Source organism: Melanotaenia boesemani, chromosome 3 (genome assembly GCF_017639745.1).
Source record: "Melanotaenia boesemani isolate fMelBoe1 chromosome 3, fMelBoe1.pri, whole genome shotgun sequence".
NCBI classification, from domain to species: Eukaryota; Metazoa; Chordata; class Actinopteri; order Atheriniformes; family Melanotaeniidae; genus Melanotaenia; species Melanotaenia boesemani.
Genome location: NC_055684.1, coordinates 37,725,162 through 37,742,381, shown reverse-complemented (window position 1 = coordinate 37,742,381; position 17,220 = coordinate 37,725,162). Strand labels below are relative to the sequence as shown.

Here is a 17,220-nt window from a genome sequence, read left to right as displayed (position 1 = left end):
CATGCCAGAAGCAACGATGTGGCATCTGTTTATCCTCGTTTTACTGTATGCTCACTTTGAAACAAGCACTTTATTGGTTGTGGTTGAGTCTGAATTCCTACATGACACACAATTATCCTTAACTACAATTCAGTTGCTTTAGAATGTGTTTTGCATTTTAAAGCTAAAATGAGCAGCCAAATGTTATTTACTTGCAAAGACATTTATCGCACTTGCTGCTCCTAAAAATGTTTTATGGCTCTGCTGCAAGCTTTGACCTTAAACTTCAGTGACTTGTATGTAATGAAACCTGCCATTTCAAAGCCTTTCAGAGTGAGAAATCACTGAAATACAGAGAAAACCTCCTGAAGATCCGGCTGGACCCCACAGATGATTTGACTCTATGTTTTATCCATTACCCCTCTTCCTTAAGCACACAAATACTTCCATGCAAACTGTGAAAAGGTGGAAATCTCATTTCCGTGTGTTCTGCTAAACCAGAACTGAGTTTGACTCTAAAATGGTCTAAATTTAAGCCTGTACATCACTAAACATACAACATAACAGCTAATCCCTCATAAACTGAATAAACCTAATCATCCATAAAGCTATTCTTGGCATATACTGCACCACAGGCTTGAGACAAAAGGATAATGTGAGGCTAAAGAGAGTTTTATTGTTACGGAGGTCTGCCAAACACTGTAAAGCAGGAGGACAGAAACAACAGCAGGAGGTGAACAAGGACAAACGTAAAACAGATATAGATTGAGTGATTCTGTTTATATGGAGAGGGAACTGAAATTGTAAGTGATGATTTTTTTGTTAGTCCAAACAGACAAAACTGACATTAGTGAGGATGAAACTAAATAGAATAACATGACTAAACTGATGCCTGTTTCTAAAACAAAATCACATTGCATTTAGTCAGAACAAACATCATTTTCATCATTATTTGTTCATGCTAGTCTTCAGTAACTCTGTTTTTGATCTTCACTGTGGGGAAAAGCAAGTAGGCAGGTCTGTAAACAATTTATAAGTCACTGAAGACATTTATGGAAACCAGCCCAATTCTGTACGTCTATTCCAATTTTCTGAGTCCTCGTGCTCGAAGTTAAGCCATAAAACTGATTTGACGTTGTGTGTATTCTTCCAACTCAGATTGTGTGCCAGGAAAGAGTTTAAAAAAAACCCGAAAAATAAAACTAAAACCATCCAACTCGGTAAAGGACTGTATGTTTCTCTGGTTGAAAAGAATTTAAAAAAATCTCTGTCATTTATCAGACCTTGTTTTCTATTATCCAGTGTTATAATAAGGAATGACACAGTAATCTTGCAGGCGGGCATTTGGGAGAAAGGCTCTTTTCTTGTCCAACTCATTTGCATGAAACTCCAAGCTGCCAGATGCTTTTGGTGCCACAATGCCCATCAAGCTGCACATAACTGCTCTGAGGACTATTTTTGTCTCCCTGTGCTCAGGTTTCTTTTTGCTTGACTTCAAAGAGACTTGTAACTTAAAATTACTGCAGTTGAAAAAAGGAGGGCATGAAGCAGATAAACAAAATTGCCAAGCTTTATTATGAGGCCCTAGTTAATGAAGGGGACCTGGTTTAGAACTGGAATGCACGGAGCTGCTGGTTTACATTAACGGTGTTGACGAGTCTGTGCCGATTACAAGGCTGTACCCCCATCTGCGCACGACCTTTGGAGGGAGTCTTCGTTTTCTGGATGATGGGTAGGATGGAGAAAAGAAAGCACCTTCTCAATATAGGGTAGTTTCGTTAGCTACAGCACAGCATCCGTTTTGGGATCTGGGTAGAGGGGGAGTTTTTGGGCGGAGGTGGCCCGTGTATAAATAGCGCGAACTCCGATGTTGTGCGTAAACGCGGAGAGCGATGGACAAAGCAGGAAAGCACTGATCTCGGCTTCCAGCATAAAAAGTGACTTGATTTCATAGAACAAAATGGAATGTGGTGGATATAGATCCAATGCAAAAAAATGGCGTGAAGTTATTTTTAAAACGTTGTCAAATGTAAAGCGTTTTTAACCAACGACAAATCTTTTCCTGCACCTGCGACGCACAGCACTCCTAAGCGGGTGAGGTGCCCTGCAGGTCCCAGAGGATGATTTGAGCTGCAGTTGCCAACATTATTCTTGAGAGGACGTTAGAAAAAATGTACTGGATTCGTCTGGACCCTTTGCGCATTGCGTAATTGACTGAGAAATGTCTGTTAAATAAGTTACGCATAATGCGGGGACCCGTCTTTGCAGGAAGGCGTTTATCGCACAGTGTATGTGAACTCGACAGGAACCAGGATGGGAGTGGGTAATGTGCTTGGGACAAGTCGACAGCGGATGCTGGTGGTGCTCGGTTGGCTTGTTTTATTTGGGACACGGAGCGGAGCAGGTGAGGTGGTGTTGCTGCTGTTAATCTGAAGCAAGTGCGTCAATTTGATAATGTTACATTCTTTATTCTACTATATTATGGAGCAAAATTAATCACTTTTCTATAAGATGGATGTCATAATTTTTGCTGATAAATTTCGTGTCTTTCCATTACTTGTAACCTGAGTAACAAATGCTGTCCAGTGGGTGAAAGGGCTGGATTCTGTGACAGCATCAGCAGTGGCACAATGGTGACGCAGATTAATTATTCATGGAAAACACAATGAGGGGATTTTTGGTTCTGTCCATGATGTCAGTGCTGAAAAGTGCTTGTTCTTTTGCGAATGTCTTTTTGTCTCCACATATGAAATTTCCTATCATATGTACACTTCATGACAGTATGTTACTTTGTCCTTTCATTGACTCTCAGCTCCTCTAACAGTTTCTAGATGTGTGGAACGTGCATGTAGTCCCCCAATAGGGAACCTAGCAAGTGGCAGGACGCTCCTAACCCTGTCAAACTGCTGTGGGAACAGCACCCTCCACCAACGCTTATGTCCTTATTCTTCTGCAACTCCAAATCCCTGTCAAGAAGACATTCACTCACCTGCTCTCATGACTGATGATCCGTTCTTGCATCCGGATACCTGGTGGACATCAAGTGGAGATACCAGCATGCTGGAACCACAGGATGAGATACAGCTGGATCTGGAAACACAGTTCTGTCTGTCTCATGTGGTTTTGGTGTTCAGATCACCCCGGCCTGCTGCTATGGCTATTGAACGTTCAACTGACTTTGGAAAAACCTGGGAAGTTCTCAAGGTCTTTGCACATAACTGTAGTGTGGAATTTGGTTTGCCGGATGACTTAACTCAGCAGGGCTCCTTCTGTACATCCCGTTACTCGAACGGTCATCCTTGCAGTGGAGGGGAGGTAAGACAGTATGCCCAAAAATATAATGTATTACCAAAATATAGAATCAGTGCTGTTCACTGCTATATTTCTCCTTCTACTCCAGGTAATATTACGCACTCTAGACCCCAGTAGCACTGTAACACTGGACCCCTACAGCCCAGAGGCCCTCGTCCTCCTGACCATCACAAATCTCCGCATCACACTGTTAAAAGCTCACACTTGTTCTGGACACTATTCAGCAGAGACGACAAGCCCTACAGCCTCACCTCTGACCCCCACACCCAGTACAGAAAGCTCCCCTTCAGCACCATATGCTGTTTATTCATTACTGGCAAGAGGAACCTGCCTGTGTCATGGCCATGCTGAATATTGTGTACCATACAACAGCAGTCAAGGAAAAACACAGGACAGTAACATGGTAAGCAACATGTCCTGCATTTGTAAAAGAAAAGGCTAAAAACCTGTGTGTTTTGGCTGTTTTAATGGCCTTTGTTCTATAACGGAATGTGATGTGAAAAAACTCCCAGCTAAAGGGCCTTAAACAGTTTGATTTACATTTTCCACCACCTCCCTGAATGTGGTTTACGAGTGTCTGAAGACAGCAGATGTCTTTAACATGTTTTAATGTCGGTCAAGTGACTGAGCAACCCCAGATGTGTCTTCCAGGTGTTTGGAAGGTGTCTGTGTACCCACCACACAGATGGGGATCACTGTGAGAAGTGCTCCCCGCTCTACAATGATCGTCCCTGGAGGCCTGCCAATGGCAGCAGTGGTCAGCATAACCCATGTCAGAGTAAGTGATCGATAACAGGACTGCACAGCTTGATGTGTGAAGAGGATTGAAGCTGGAAAGTATGGAGGGATGATCCAAGATGGTGCCTAAATTGATTTAAAGACATACATCTTACAAATGATTAATAGTGTAAAGCTTTAAAGTTAACGGTGTTCTATTTTTAACCTTGTTAATTAACCAGTCAACACCATGGCTAGGCATTTCAGCCTTGGGACTGCTGTGTGTCAATGCAATTAACCCTTTAAAGCTGACCGAAGAAAAAAAATGGAGAGAAATTGTAATTTTTTTCATTTGAAGTCTTTTGTGGCCAGTTAACAAAATGTAAAATAAGTAATTAACAAAAATGGTGCCCACCAGGGGGCAGAAGACAAGTATCAGATTGTGTTCAACAGGGTTTTGAGTTTTTACCATAAAGTGATGCAAAAGGTCTCAGAAACTATATGTATCAGATATGATACACAGGGCAAAGGGTCAAAAACCGTGTCCTTGTGGGGTGGCACTCACATGTTAGATCGAGGTTTATTTAATATTAGCAGTATTTTACGAACATTAATATAATAAACTTGTAAGCACATATTTGCCCTGTAAAAACCTCTACTACAAGTTTGTCATGGTAAAATTGTTCAAGTCTTGGGAATAGTCTCATCTCACCATGATGATACTATGAAAACATTAGTACCAAATAGAAGTTTAGAAACATGATTCTATAGTGTTTATTTGAGTGTTTGTGTGTATTAGTGTGTATGGTTTGTGCATGTATATTTTCTTTACTGGATATGAATACACTGACATTCAGGTTGTGGGCATTTATTGGACATTCTTGTTACTTCAGTATTTAAAATGTTGAATGGAAATGTTTGCTTGTTCTTAAATAAGATGATTTTAAAGGGGTATTTGAAGTCTATTTTAACTTTGTTAAATGTTGATTTACCCACTTAATTTAGGTTACAAAAAACCTAGTTGGGTTTACTCAAAAAAAAAAACCTTTGCCACTGGTTGCTTTACTGCTGCCTCTTCTTAATCAGTTGTTCATGTTTCATCAGCTGCAATCACAGATTTGCTGCACTTGACTGGTTTCCTCAGCAATATGCACACACCTGAAACTCTGGAGCATGTCAGAGGGACTTCTTTCCTTGTAACACTCCCAGCCCAGTCAGCGATAGCAGGCACAGAGTGAAGAAAGATATTTTAAGATTTTAAGATCTAATAGTTTCCATAAAGTTTAGGAATAGTGCAGGTGGACCAGGTGGATGTGCAAAAACAATGTGCAAAATCCAAATTAGAATAAAATAAAATAGCAGTGAATATAAAGAGCAGTTGAAAACAAATGTTAAAGACAGCAGGTAAAGCTCATTGTCTATCCAGGCTCTTTCCTGTCTGTCAGAGGTGGATCATTAAAAAATGTGTTGACAAATTTCCTGCGTGTCCGTATGACAGCAGAGGTGTTTAAGTCTGTTAGAGAAGGAGCTCCGCTGTCTAATGAGTGTGTGGTGGAGGGGATGGTTAGGGTTATCCATGATGGATACCAGGTTGGATACCTCCTCTCCACCACAGTTTCAAAATTGTCCAGTTTGCAGCCTATGCATGAGCCATCAGTTTGTTCTGTCTGTTGGTGTTGCTGCCTTCGATGCTGCTTTCCCAGCATACAGCAGCAAAGAAAAGCACACTGGAGTAAAGCAGAGAAGGCACAGGTGAAGTGAAGGTCAGTTAAATGAACAAATGACATCTAGTTACAGAACTGTATATTCAATAAAAATGCACCTAAAAAAGTATTAATTGGTATTAACTTTTATCTGCAAATCCAACAGGCAGTTAAGCAGTAAGGTCTTACTGTCTCCCTCTCTAGAGTGTGAGTGCCACAACCACGCAGATAGCTGCCACTTCTCTCAGCGGGCGTGGCTTTCCTCCAACAGAACCAGCGGTGGCGTCTGTGACAACTGTCAACATAACACCATCGGGCGCAGGTGCCAGCGCTGTCGCTACGGCTACCATCGCCACCCATCCCTGCCCCTCAAATCCCCCCATGCCTGCACACGTAAGAATCATACCAGAAGAAAGAATGTAGAAATATAATGGCCCCACATCTGCTGGTGTTCCTTTAACTCTTTATTTTGATGATTAATGAAAGGCTTAACTGTTTGTGGAGATTACAAACCCGTGCCTTTGTCTTTTAGGCTGCTGGTGTGATCCTCAGGGCTCTTTGCCTCCAGCTCCTGGAGAAGATGGACCCTGGTGCCACCCAAAGAGTGGCCAGTGCCACTGTAAATCTGGAATAGGAGGCACAAGCTGCAGCCACTGCCTGCCGGGCTACTGGGAATTTGGAGAAGAGGGCTGCAAACCCTGTGACTGCCCACACAGCTGTGATCCAGCCACTGGGCATTGTCATGACAGGTAGAGAATACATTTAATCTGTGGCCACATTCTGCAAAAAAAAAAAAAAAAAAAAAACTTAAGTGGCTAAACCTATGTGCATGTTAGTTAATAGTAGTTGTCACATACCTCATTCTACATTTGCAGCTACACAAATAACCAAGTGTTAAATGTGCCCATTGGTGGAAAAATACCAGATGTGGATCATCTGTCCACTATTGAAGAGGAGGTACAGTGGTCAAAGGAGCTAGCAGTCTCTGCTCTGCATTATACAGGTGATTGTTTTTATTTGCACAGTGAAGCTTAGCGTTTCCTACAATATAGAGATAACAGTAAATCTCATCATAATGGAACATCTGTACACAGGGAAGTGCAAGTGTAAGGAGAAAAAGCTAAGGAGTGTGTCTGACCTGTGTAAGAACAGACATGACTATGGTGAGAAATAAAGTTTTTCATTCTAAGTGTAAAAAATCCTTTAACTGTGATCTACAATGTGAGTTTGCTCCAAGTGCCATCTCAGTGTTCTTCATCTTCACAACAGTGATGAGGGCGAGTGTGCTTTCTGCTCATGACAAAGGAAGTCACGCAGAAGTGCAGATCAAAGTCCGCAAGGTGCTCCGATCAGGCCAGGTGGCGTTGCACTTGGGGACCATTAGCATCTACCCTCTGTCCTGGACCAGCCGTGGCTGCACCTGCCCTATCCTAAACCCAGGTAAGACATGCACCAAGACTCTTGAGTATCCAAGCATACTTAACTACTAACACATAAATAAAAAGGAAATTATAACAAAAAAAGAAACTGTTACTAGATTAAAACCATTTACAGTTGAATTTTTTTTCCCTATTTCTTACTTTTCTTCTTCTTATGCAGGTATGCAATACCTGCTCGCTGGCCCAGAGGATCCCGGAACAGGCCGTTTGTTGGTCACTATGCAGAGCGTAGCAGTGCCATGGACACCTCGACTAGCTTTGTTAATATCAGATGGGCTAAGGAATGGGTGCCCATGATCTGAAATAGCAAAGAGGATTTAACCAGATGCATTAGTGGACAGTTCCAAAAAGGACTGAAAAAACCTGTCAGGAATGTGGGAATGACTAAAAAGTCAAACTTGTCAGGTTAGGTCCCAAAAGACAAGAAAAGCTGTAACGTGTTGGTGTGCAACACAAAATACTGGATAAAATGTGGCTATTTACTTTCTGACGTCTTGTACCTACCTACTTCCATCATATCAGATATGGCTGCAATGTTTTAAAATTTCTGTAGGAACAGCGTAAAAGCAATAAAGGGAGTCGTTTCACCGTTTAAAACAAGTTCTTATTAAATATTAGTAATAGGGTGTAGGCTTTGACACAATGTCGCCTGGTTACAGTCTGCACATGACCTTTTGTTGCTCATCACCCTCCTCCTGCCATCTCTCTCTCGTAGACTAATAAATGTATTAATTATATATTAATATGAGGGATGTTCTATGTTTTCATACAAGCAGAAAAACGATAAAAACTGTTAGACAAATGGTTTAATCTGGACATTTTTGTGAAAACACTTTCACACCTTTAAAGCCTGAATGACACAGAGAGCTTGAATAACCACAGGACAACTGACAACTCCAGACAGTCTTGAGACAATAAACATTTATGCAGTCACATTTAAATTAAAGACCGTTAACGGCTGTTGTTTCCACAATGCCAGATGGAGACCTTCAAGTTTCCACGTGACAACGAGCACAGTTACAAACATTTGAACATGTAAAATGCGGTTTGAAGAGCAGCCCTGCTCTCTTGCTAAATGTTTTGGTCTTTTAAGTGCTGAAAATAAAGTCGAAGACAGAATTATAAGGGTCTCTTACTGAAGTAAAAACAAAAGATGAACATTGCTCATCTCAAAAGATATCAGCTTGAATTTGTCAAGTGTTTGATAGTAGTTCTAAATCAGTTTTTAAATCACCCTTCTGACCAGCCAACAGAAGAACTCATACTGAAAAGTTACTGCACAGCGAATTAACTTCTTTTACCATATTGTGAATCTTTCAGCACATCTCCCTGCAGTAAACAGCTTCGCTCACTCTCAGTAATCAGATTACTAATCAATTTTGAAGAGCTCAGAAATCACAGTAGCATATATTTTTTACCATTTGCTACAATTTCTGCTGGTCTACCTCAGTTACCATGGAAATGTTTCCAGTAAGTGTCAGAGATGTGTCAGTAAGCCATCTCCGAGGCTCCAGCCGGCCAATCGGAGGTGCTCATGGAGAGTCCCTGATGATGTGCAGGCTGGCTCTAGCTGGCAGACGGGCTGTTTGTAGAGGACATGCTGTCAGATGAAGCCGCTGAAGTGGATGGTATAGAGTCATTCTTGGACAATAAGGCAGAGCTGTCAGCAGAAGCAGAGCCAGATTTAGATTCTGCCTCTGGGGAGCTTTCTTTATCTTCTTCCTGAGGATAGAGCTCGGGGTACTTCTGCATGCATTCTTGCATGCCACGGAACTGGTTGATGCACTCAGAGCCCTTCACCTCTTCCTTGCTGTAGTGGAAGCAGGAGAAGGCCTCCTTGAACTGAGAGCCACAGGGTCCGCTGGCCATGCCACCCAGACACGGGCAGTTCCAGTTTATTTCTCCATTAGGCAGGATCAGGCCTATGGAAAACCAGATGCCATTTGTCAGTTTTGGTCATCTCATATCAAAGATTTCTGTCTATCATGATGGTGTTATTAGGGTCATCTCCAATTACAACAAAGACCATTTTCCTTCAATGCACATGAGTAACAAATGAAAGTACAGAGAAGAAATGGGGCTCAGGGGAACAGAACACAATGTATTATTAACGAAATATTTAATAAAATGATTGAATAAATAGCATGTTTAAAAGTATTTATAAAAACATTTACAACTTAATAAAGCTTTAATAAAAAAAATAGTATTTAACTGCTCAAATCCACCTTATGTTTAACAAATGCTAAGTGTTGATATGAGAATAGAGCACATTATGAGAAAGCAGCAACTCTAAAAAGAGTTCCAGTGCCACTACGTTTTACACAACTACTGTTAGCTTGCTAATATGAATTGTTGTAGTAATACGAGTATTTCTATAAATACTTTAGTTTTACACCTCAACTAATGAACTGTAAAAAGTTAAAATCAAGCAATGTCTGAATGAATGGATAACATTTAACAATTGAGCATCTCATGCCTGGAAAGGGATAAATTGCATTACTGGAGAAAAAAATTAGATGTTTACAAGTTGGAAACCCATCATGTGTGATATGAAAGCAAATAAAAGTAACAGGTGCGCTTCATTTGTATTAGAGAAAATGGGATACAGCAGCAATCAGCTGCTGTTTCATAAACTAAATTGAATAAAAAACAGTATCATCGTTTCCAATCCTGAAAAAATATATATTAAAAAGTACACATTACAATTCTAAAAAAGTTAAGTGTTTGGAGACAGGATCTACCCAGAATACTAACCCTGCTCCTCATAAGGATCATCGGGGTCATCTGCGACCAACTCTGCATTGCTGGGTGTCTCGTGGTCTTCTTTGGTCACAAAAATGACACGATCCTTACCTTAGGTGACAAAGAAATGGAGAGCATTAATGATAGTGATTAAGTGAGCTTATGAAGTTGAAAAATCTACCTTGAGGGATGTTAGCGGCTGCTGTTAAATTGGCTTATCATGACTCCTTCTCGGGCCATACTGCTACTTTAACTTGAATAAACCACAGGATTACTACTAGTCATTTAACTCGCGTTTGTTACTGAAGAAATTAGGACTTTAACTCATAAAACATCAGGGCGTTAAAAAAAACAAAACAAAAAGATTAAATCCACTTAACAACCAGAGACTTGCCGTTCCCCCGTACGCCTTAGCTAGCTACCAGAAAACCTTGGTAATGGGATGTTTGTAGGTGTTAGCCTAGCCGGTTTGCACCCTGACATTGCCAAGACATGGAGGGAAAACGAGTTAAAATAGGATTAAAACTACCGTCTTGCTTGCAGTACGACATGTCAGCTGGTGTGTCTAACGCCCGCCAGGCCTCGACCTCCGTGATAATGACCAGCGTAAGACAGACGATTCAAAGACTCCAAAGATTTCATTTGACAGTGTGCCCGGCGTCCCACAGCCTCTCTGTGACCTGTCCACATGCCGGCGCACAACGATGATGTCACTTCCTTAAATGAAACGAAATAGCGTGTACGTGTGTGTATGTGTGTTTGTTTTTCTCTCTATCTTTTTTGCAATCTTATAAATAGTGGAAGTGCATGAATTTACACATTTGGGAATCGTTTAAATTTTAATGCAAGCACATATTCATTCCTAAGGAAACATTAAATGTTTTTGAAACTTCTTTTTCAAGAACCTCCACAATGTTCCCATAAATAACCTTCTGGGAACCTTCAGACATTGTTTCAAAATTGGGTGAACAGCTCAGGCTTTTTACACCCTTTCTTAATTGTAAGATTTTACAAATCAGTACAGTGTTAGAGAAAAACCCAGGTCTTAAAATTTGGTTAATTACAAACTTAGATCACTGACAAAAACAAAACAAATTTCTCGTTTTGCAGCCACTTGTTTAAACACCTTTAGAAGCAATGACTTAAAGTGTTTGTGTGTGACATTATCAGTCACAACGCTGTGGGGAGATTCTCCATGTCTCCGTTCATTGATATTTTGGGTATTTATTGTAGTTTCCAAAGTTCCTGCCAGTTTTGTACTAAAACTCTTGTTTAGTCAGCATTTGCCAACCTAAGCCTTGCTGCTATGTTCTTGTTGGAGAAAAGATGCTTTCTCCTGGCAAAACTTCCAAACTTTTGCGTTTCTATTTGTAAACAATAATTCAACTAATAATACACATTTAACATGCTGAGGTCTCTAGAGTATGACGTGTAGTTTTTTATTTTTTCTCCTCTGAGCATTGCATAACCTGACCTGAAGATCACCTGGTCAGGACATCTGCTCCTGGGAAGACTGACAGCTGTAGCATATACTGTATTTTCAACTAATGGACTCCAGTTTGGAAAAAACTTTTAACCCTCCATCTCTAACGCCATTACTGATGTCTTTCCTCCTTGGCATTGTGTTAACATACTTGAAGGCTCCAAACTAGCAAACTGCCCTAACTTCTGTATTTAGAGGTGCACATCGATGATTAGTTTAATCAAATTCTATTGATTAGCAGCACCTGGTTGCTTCTTATATACTCTAAATGAGCATGGAACCAGTTTTGGGTCCATTTAGCTTCTCACAAGACAATATAGTAAGTTATCTCCCAGTGTTGACATGTTTAAGAGCTTAGTTAAGGAAATTAAAGCTGGTGGTGCTAGTTAATTGTCTTATTGCCTTTCACTGATTGCTATAGCATCATGGAACAGTTTTTCATCAAACCCAAAAAGATTTTTCCTACCTTTTCATACAGTTGCCAGCAACCAATAAGATAAGAATGAAAAAACTTTCACACGTCTTGGAAAACAAATTCTTTTTTTTTTTTTAATAACACAATATGTCTGTTACATAAAGTAAAAACAAAAACCGAAACCCCTTTTTCAGCCCTATCAAACCCACCCTTTTCCCGACCATCTCGGCAGTTTTGTGCAGCAATTCAGTCTAGGAATAAAACAGCATGACAACACAGAAAAAATACTTTCCTTTGAGGGCCCAGAGACAAACGCTCTGCCCTGCGTAAGACCAGGGTGAATATAAACGTAGACCACGATTTAAAATGAAAATAAAGGTCAATGAGAACCACCTGCAGTTAGTCTGAGATTACCAGAACGTTATCAGGAGTACAAGCATATTTCATTTATGCTTTTCACATCCTACTCTAGGTCCTTAGAAACCTCAGGCATGCTTGCTAGGCAATGAACATGACATGGCTTTCTATCACATCCCCCCCAATGTCCAGGCACGGTGCTTTCAGCTTGAGAGGAGCATCAACATACTGCTGCTGTCTTAGTGTTCCTTGAACATGCTACAAAGAAAAATGCCTGAGGTAAGTCAAAGACAGCCCCTTACACTTATGTGCTTTTAAGCATTCTTCAGCTGATGCAACAATCAGTGGGGGATTTAGGGAGCCTACAGAGATGGGTAACTGCTACTGGAATAAAAGGATTGAAGAGACTCAATACTAAGCACAACCCTGCAAATAACCAAAGTAGTTTCCTCAAGTGAGAGCAGGTTGGTGGCGAACAAAGGTGGTGGAGTACAATTACATATTCCAGCTGCAAATTACACTGATTGACCAAATAGCCAAAATAAAAATAATAATAATAAAAAAAAAAGGGGGGTGGATTGTTTGTGTCCGATGTGTGTCAGAAGATTGGCTTTTTTAATTTAAATCCAATTAGAAGAGCAGTGCTCCCATACTGCCAACTTCACTTTGCTCTTTAACAAAGATCTCAAAGTACTGGTAGATGATGGTCACAGCCAAGAGGATTCCTGTACCCGATCCAATGGCACCAAGGAAGTCTGCCATGACAGACAGCCCTCCTATACAGAGCCCTCCAAAGGCAGCCGCTGTGGGGATGTACCTGCAAAACCAATCACAAACACATGTTACATAAAACTGAATTTTATTTGATGGTGCAAGTTCCAAACATGAATCCTGAGACTATTTCAACATTTGCATTGTACCTGTTAAGTTCATGCACCATGGAGGTCTCTCTGTGTCCTCTCATTACCATCTGCTGCTCCTTCAGCTGCTTCGCCACCTTAAACACGCAACATGAGTTCAGCAAACTTTTTCAAATAACAGACTATGATGAAGATCTCACTGTACACAAATGCACAAACACACACTTACATCTTTGGCAGAAGATCCTGAGACCTCAATCCAGGTCTTTGAGAAGAAGGCGCAGGAGCCAAGCATGAAGACGATGTAGATGACGGCGTGAACTGGGTCATCCAGAACAGAACCAAATGACTCAGGAGGAGAAAGGTAGTAGCACAGACCGCCCACTGGGTAGGCACGAGCTGGTCCTCCACTTGTAGTGTCCTGGACACAAAGATCTTATAAGTGAGATAAACTCATCTACAAGAGGACGCTCCCTGTGTGGCCTAAATGTACTTGATAGGAATGTTTAAAAGACACCCATAAAATACATACCGACCAGGTGCCCAGAAGATTGACCAGGAAGTTGCCACTAAAACGTGTTGACAGCATCTGAGAAATGACGTACAGATTGGAGACCAGAGCAGACTGCAGAATGATTGGGATGTTGGAGGTGTAGAACAGTTTGATGGGGTAGGTATTGTATTGACCACGGTAACGAGCTGACTTGATGGGAAGGTCTACTCTGAAACCCTGAAAAATTAACAGATATTGAGTAAAACACTGGTAATCCAAATTCCTCTGGCACAATAAAAGCAGGTAGAACAAAGTACTATTAAGTTTACCTGGAAGTATATGACCACTGCAAACACAAAGACAGTGGCGATGAGGTTCATGAGGTTGGGAAGGTTTTGCCTGTAGAAGGCTTCTCTCAGAGCGCGCACCTTATCTGTACGGGTAGCTAGCAGATGGAAGAGAGCAATGATGGCCCCCTCAAACTCCGTACCTGGACAAAGGGACAGGATTTACAAGGTTAGTCACGGTAATATAGATGAGTGGCGTCTCATTTTTTGTTAAAATGTTTTCCAGTGCTCATACCTCTCCCAGTGTTGACAGTGGTCGGGCTGAAAGCCTTCCAGACGATGGTTTCACAGATATTGGTGGCAATAAAGAGAGAAATACCAGATCCAAGACCATAGCCCTTCTGTAAAAGCTCATCCAGCAGCAAGACTATCAAACCCGCAACAAAAAGCTGAAAACGAAGGCAGGTTTGTTTTGAGACACAGCACAACGATGAGGTCCAGAGTGCAAATTATAGTAATGCTTGTCTAAACTGTGGAAGCCTCATTCTACATCTACTTCCTGAAATAAAAGGAATCCTCCAAAATCATGCTTTACCTATTCTACAGAAATGCAACAAAACTAGAAAATCTGTTTAACAGCATTGATTAATGCTTCACTATTTGTAATATGTGATGGAATTTAACAGTGATATCACATTTACCTGGATGATGATGAGCAAGCATATCCCAGCACCCATCTCTGAAGGATCTCCATACATGCCAGTCATCACATATACAATAGCCTGTCCGATGGTGATGATCATTCCAAACACTGCAAAAACCAAAGCACTTGAAAATCTTGCAGGAACAGTTGTTGCACAGCTGGACACAAGTGTTAACAGCTTCAAACAACTTCAAAGTACCAAAGTAAAATAAAAGGTTTCAAAAGTTATGTGACAAGCTCCAGAAATAGGAAAGTTAAACCTACATTTCTGAGCTCCATTGAAGAGAGCTCTGTCCTTTGGAGTGTCTCCCACCTCAATGATCTTGGCACCAGCCAGCAGCTGCATGATGAGGCCTGAGGTGACGATGGGTGAGATACCGAGCTCCATCAAAGTACCTGGTAAACAAAGCAGAGAACAACAATAGTAAGAAACTCAAAATCTCAAATCTCTTAAAGGAGCAATCATCGGGAAATTGCACTTTTGCAAATTAAAACACGTGTACTGGTGCTGGACCGAAGTCTTAGCTTCCCTGAAAGCCTCTCTTTTGAAGAGTTTTTCCGTCTGGGCCCTTTGTTCACAGCATAACTGCCAACAAGGGTAAACTCTCGCAAACGCGTGATTTTAATTTGCTCCTGGGATTTCATCATCACAGGAGACTATTTGAATAAGCCAGCCCCTCTTCCACGCCTAAAGTCATGCTTTAGGTGTGGAATGATATAATGATATAACATCATGCTTTGCAATGCTAAGGGACGAGCCTAAAAGTTTAACCCCCTGCAATGTACAAATGAGCCCTGTGTTTTCTTTTTTTTAGTGGGGTGAAGTGCTCTGCCATGTAAATCTTTGTAAACATTTTGATGTAAACGTGCTCTTTCCACCATCTTGGTATCTTCACTCTCAGGCTCGGAGCCTGGTTCAAACATAAATGGCTGAATTCCGTAAGCTGCTGCTCGGTCAGGTTTGCTCACCATCACTAAGCTGTTGATGTTTTGGAGTTGGACGCACCGTGCATGCACTAGGCCAGCTCCCCTTCCGACTCTAGCCTCCCTGCGGCCAATCAGTGCACACCTCATTAACATTAGCCAAAAGCTTGCATGAACTCTCACGAGACAAAGTTGTGGTATGAGCAAAGCATCAGAACAAGCTCTATGCTTGATTTTTTTAAATAAGTTTTTTACAAAATATTTAAAGACACTTAGAGGACAGTGGATGCATGAAAAGACCAGGTGATGACACCTTTAAAACGGTTGACCTTTGGCATGAGATAATGACATAATAGAGCTCTTGATAAGAATTCTAGCAGTAGTTTGCCTTCATTGCTGAGCTACACAGAAAATAAAAAAGAGTACTGATATCTGTGTGTGACATCAAATTTGATATGTGCATGTACCTCTGTTAGAAGCCAAGATTACTCTCATCCAGTAAAAGGGATCTGCTGAATCTGATGACATGATGCCAAACAGAGGAATCTGAAGCAACAAGAACAGGAGATGTAAAACACTGTTTCCAAGAGTAGCACAAGCAGGCTTGTTGTCAGTCAACAATGGATACCAACCTGGCAGCACACCAGAAAGATGAACAGAGTGATGGCAGTCCATAGTACTTTTTCTCTAAATTGAATCTGCAAGGTTAGAAATAAAAGAGTAGATGAGCAGTCATTCATTTCCAGCCATATGTACCAGGAAGAAAAATATGGTCACGTTAAAAATAAAAAACCTACCTTTCTTTCTGGTTTCTGAATCTCTGGCAGGACTGCACAGAAAGGCTTGATGACCTCCAGAAATTTAACTGCATAAAAAATATAAGCATGTTAAAAAGCTAAATAACACGGCATTAAACTGAACAGCTCTCCTTTGCTGCATCAGTAACATGAGTTTTTACTAAAAAGGTTAAACGTAGGTGCTACGTCATCACTAACCAGCTGCTAAACAGCTGCCAGCAAAGCTAAACATGATGTTCTGGTAAGCTTGTCAACAGAAAAAGCCAATTAGATGTAGAAACATTCATCTGAGCAAGACTAAAAGCCACTCATATGCGTTGTCTTGTCATTTTTTGATCGTTTTCGGTTGCGGTGCCTCTGCGTTGATCAGCTGTCAATCACAGAAACTGACTTTGACAAGTGATTTCAAACACACTCGATTAATCTCACACAACAGTTAGTGTTTCAATATTTCAATGAAATGTCAGAAAAGTGAGACGAAATCAAAATATCTTTGTTATAAATATTACACGTTGTTATTCATTAGCGATTAATATTAACACTAGCGAGATGCTATTTAGCATGCAATCGCAAAACAAACGAGGAAATCGTTAAAACACAGATTTTGACGAGTATATTAATGGACACACTCCAAACTTAACTAATATCAGCTAAACGATTACACAAATGAATTAAACATTCACTAATAACAGCAAAACCAATTCCAGCTTTAGACTTGTGAGCTAGCTCAACATACCACCTAACCTGCCCAAGGTTAGCTACGTAGCTTCGCTACGAGCGTTGTATGTTCAGTATTGTTGGAAAATTAAAAACACAGCAGGTATTTTATATCACCCCGAAACGTGTTTAGTAGAAAAGAAGGACACGTACTCCCCATGGTGTCCGTAGACCGACTCCTGCAGTGTAGCTGGTACCAGTTTAAGTGAGCAGTGGAGTCAGTGTGGCTCCATCAGCCGCTCCGTGAGGGAAAGAGAGAGCGGAGAGACACGTCACCAGACAAGCCGTTGAC

At 41.0% G+C, this 17,220-nt stretch overlaps 3 protein-coding genes across 4 annotated transcripts; 1 reads left to right on the top strand and 2 right to left on the bottom strand.

The window, feature by feature from the left end:
- Window positions 1-1,426: 1,426 nt before the first annotated feature.
- si:dkey-202e22.2 (netrin-4) lies at window positions 1,427-8,100 on the top strand. 2 transcript variants are annotated; one of them, XM_041979728.1, is made up of 11 exons: window positions 1,427-1,711; window positions 2,248-2,383; window positions 2,792-3,294; window positions 3,380-3,694; window positions 3,943-4,069; window positions 5,916-6,104; window positions 6,244-6,460; window positions 6,587-6,714; window positions 6,806-6,874; window positions 6,981-7,151; window positions 7,311-8,100. In XM_041979728.1, the coding sequence occupies exons 2-11, from the start codon at window positions 2,293-2,295 to the stop codon at window positions 7,445-7,447; spliced, it is 1,947 nt and encodes a 648-aa protein (XP_041835662.1). In that variant the 5' UTR covers window positions 1,427-1,711; window positions 2,248-2,292; the 3' UTR covers window positions 7,448-8,100. The 2 variants fall into 2 exon arrangements, with proteins under 2 accessions (XP_041835662.1, XP_041835663.1); XM_041979729.1 differs by lacking the exon at window positions 1,427-1,711 and having other exon boundaries at window positions 1,734-2,383; window positions 2,804-3,294.
- chchd4a (coiled-coil-helix-coiled-coil-helix domain containing 4a) lies at window positions 7,942-10,593 on the bottom strand. Its single transcript, XM_041979731.1, has 3 exons — window positions 10,422-10,593; window positions 9,905-10,003; window positions 7,942-9,072 (listed from the first exon to the last, which is right to left on the bottom strand). The coding sequence occupies exons 1-3, from the start codon at window positions 10,441-10,443 to the stop codon at window positions 8,717-8,719; spliced, it is 477 nt and encodes a 158-aa protein (XP_041835665.1). The 5' UTR covers window positions 10,444-10,593; the 3' UTR covers window positions 7,942-8,716.
- A 1,305-nt stretch (window positions 10,594-11,898) lies between these two features.
- On the bottom strand, window positions 11,899-17,220 carry LOC121636321 (protein transport protein Sec61 subunit alpha-like 1). Its single transcript, XM_041979730.1, has 12 exons — window positions 17,082-17,220; window positions 16,212-16,279; window positions 16,047-16,112; window positions 15,882-15,960; window positions 14,755-14,886; window positions 14,489-14,598; window positions 14,083-14,236; window positions 13,830-13,990; window positions 13,540-13,737; window positions 13,237-13,428; window positions 13,068-13,144; window positions 11,899-12,964 (listed from the first exon to the last, which is right to left on the bottom strand). The coding sequence occupies exons 1-12, from the start codon at window positions 17,086-17,088 to the stop codon at window positions 12,778-12,780; spliced, it is 1,431 nt and encodes a 476-aa protein (XP_041835664.1). The 5' UTR covers window positions 17,089-17,220; the 3' UTR covers window positions 11,899-12,777.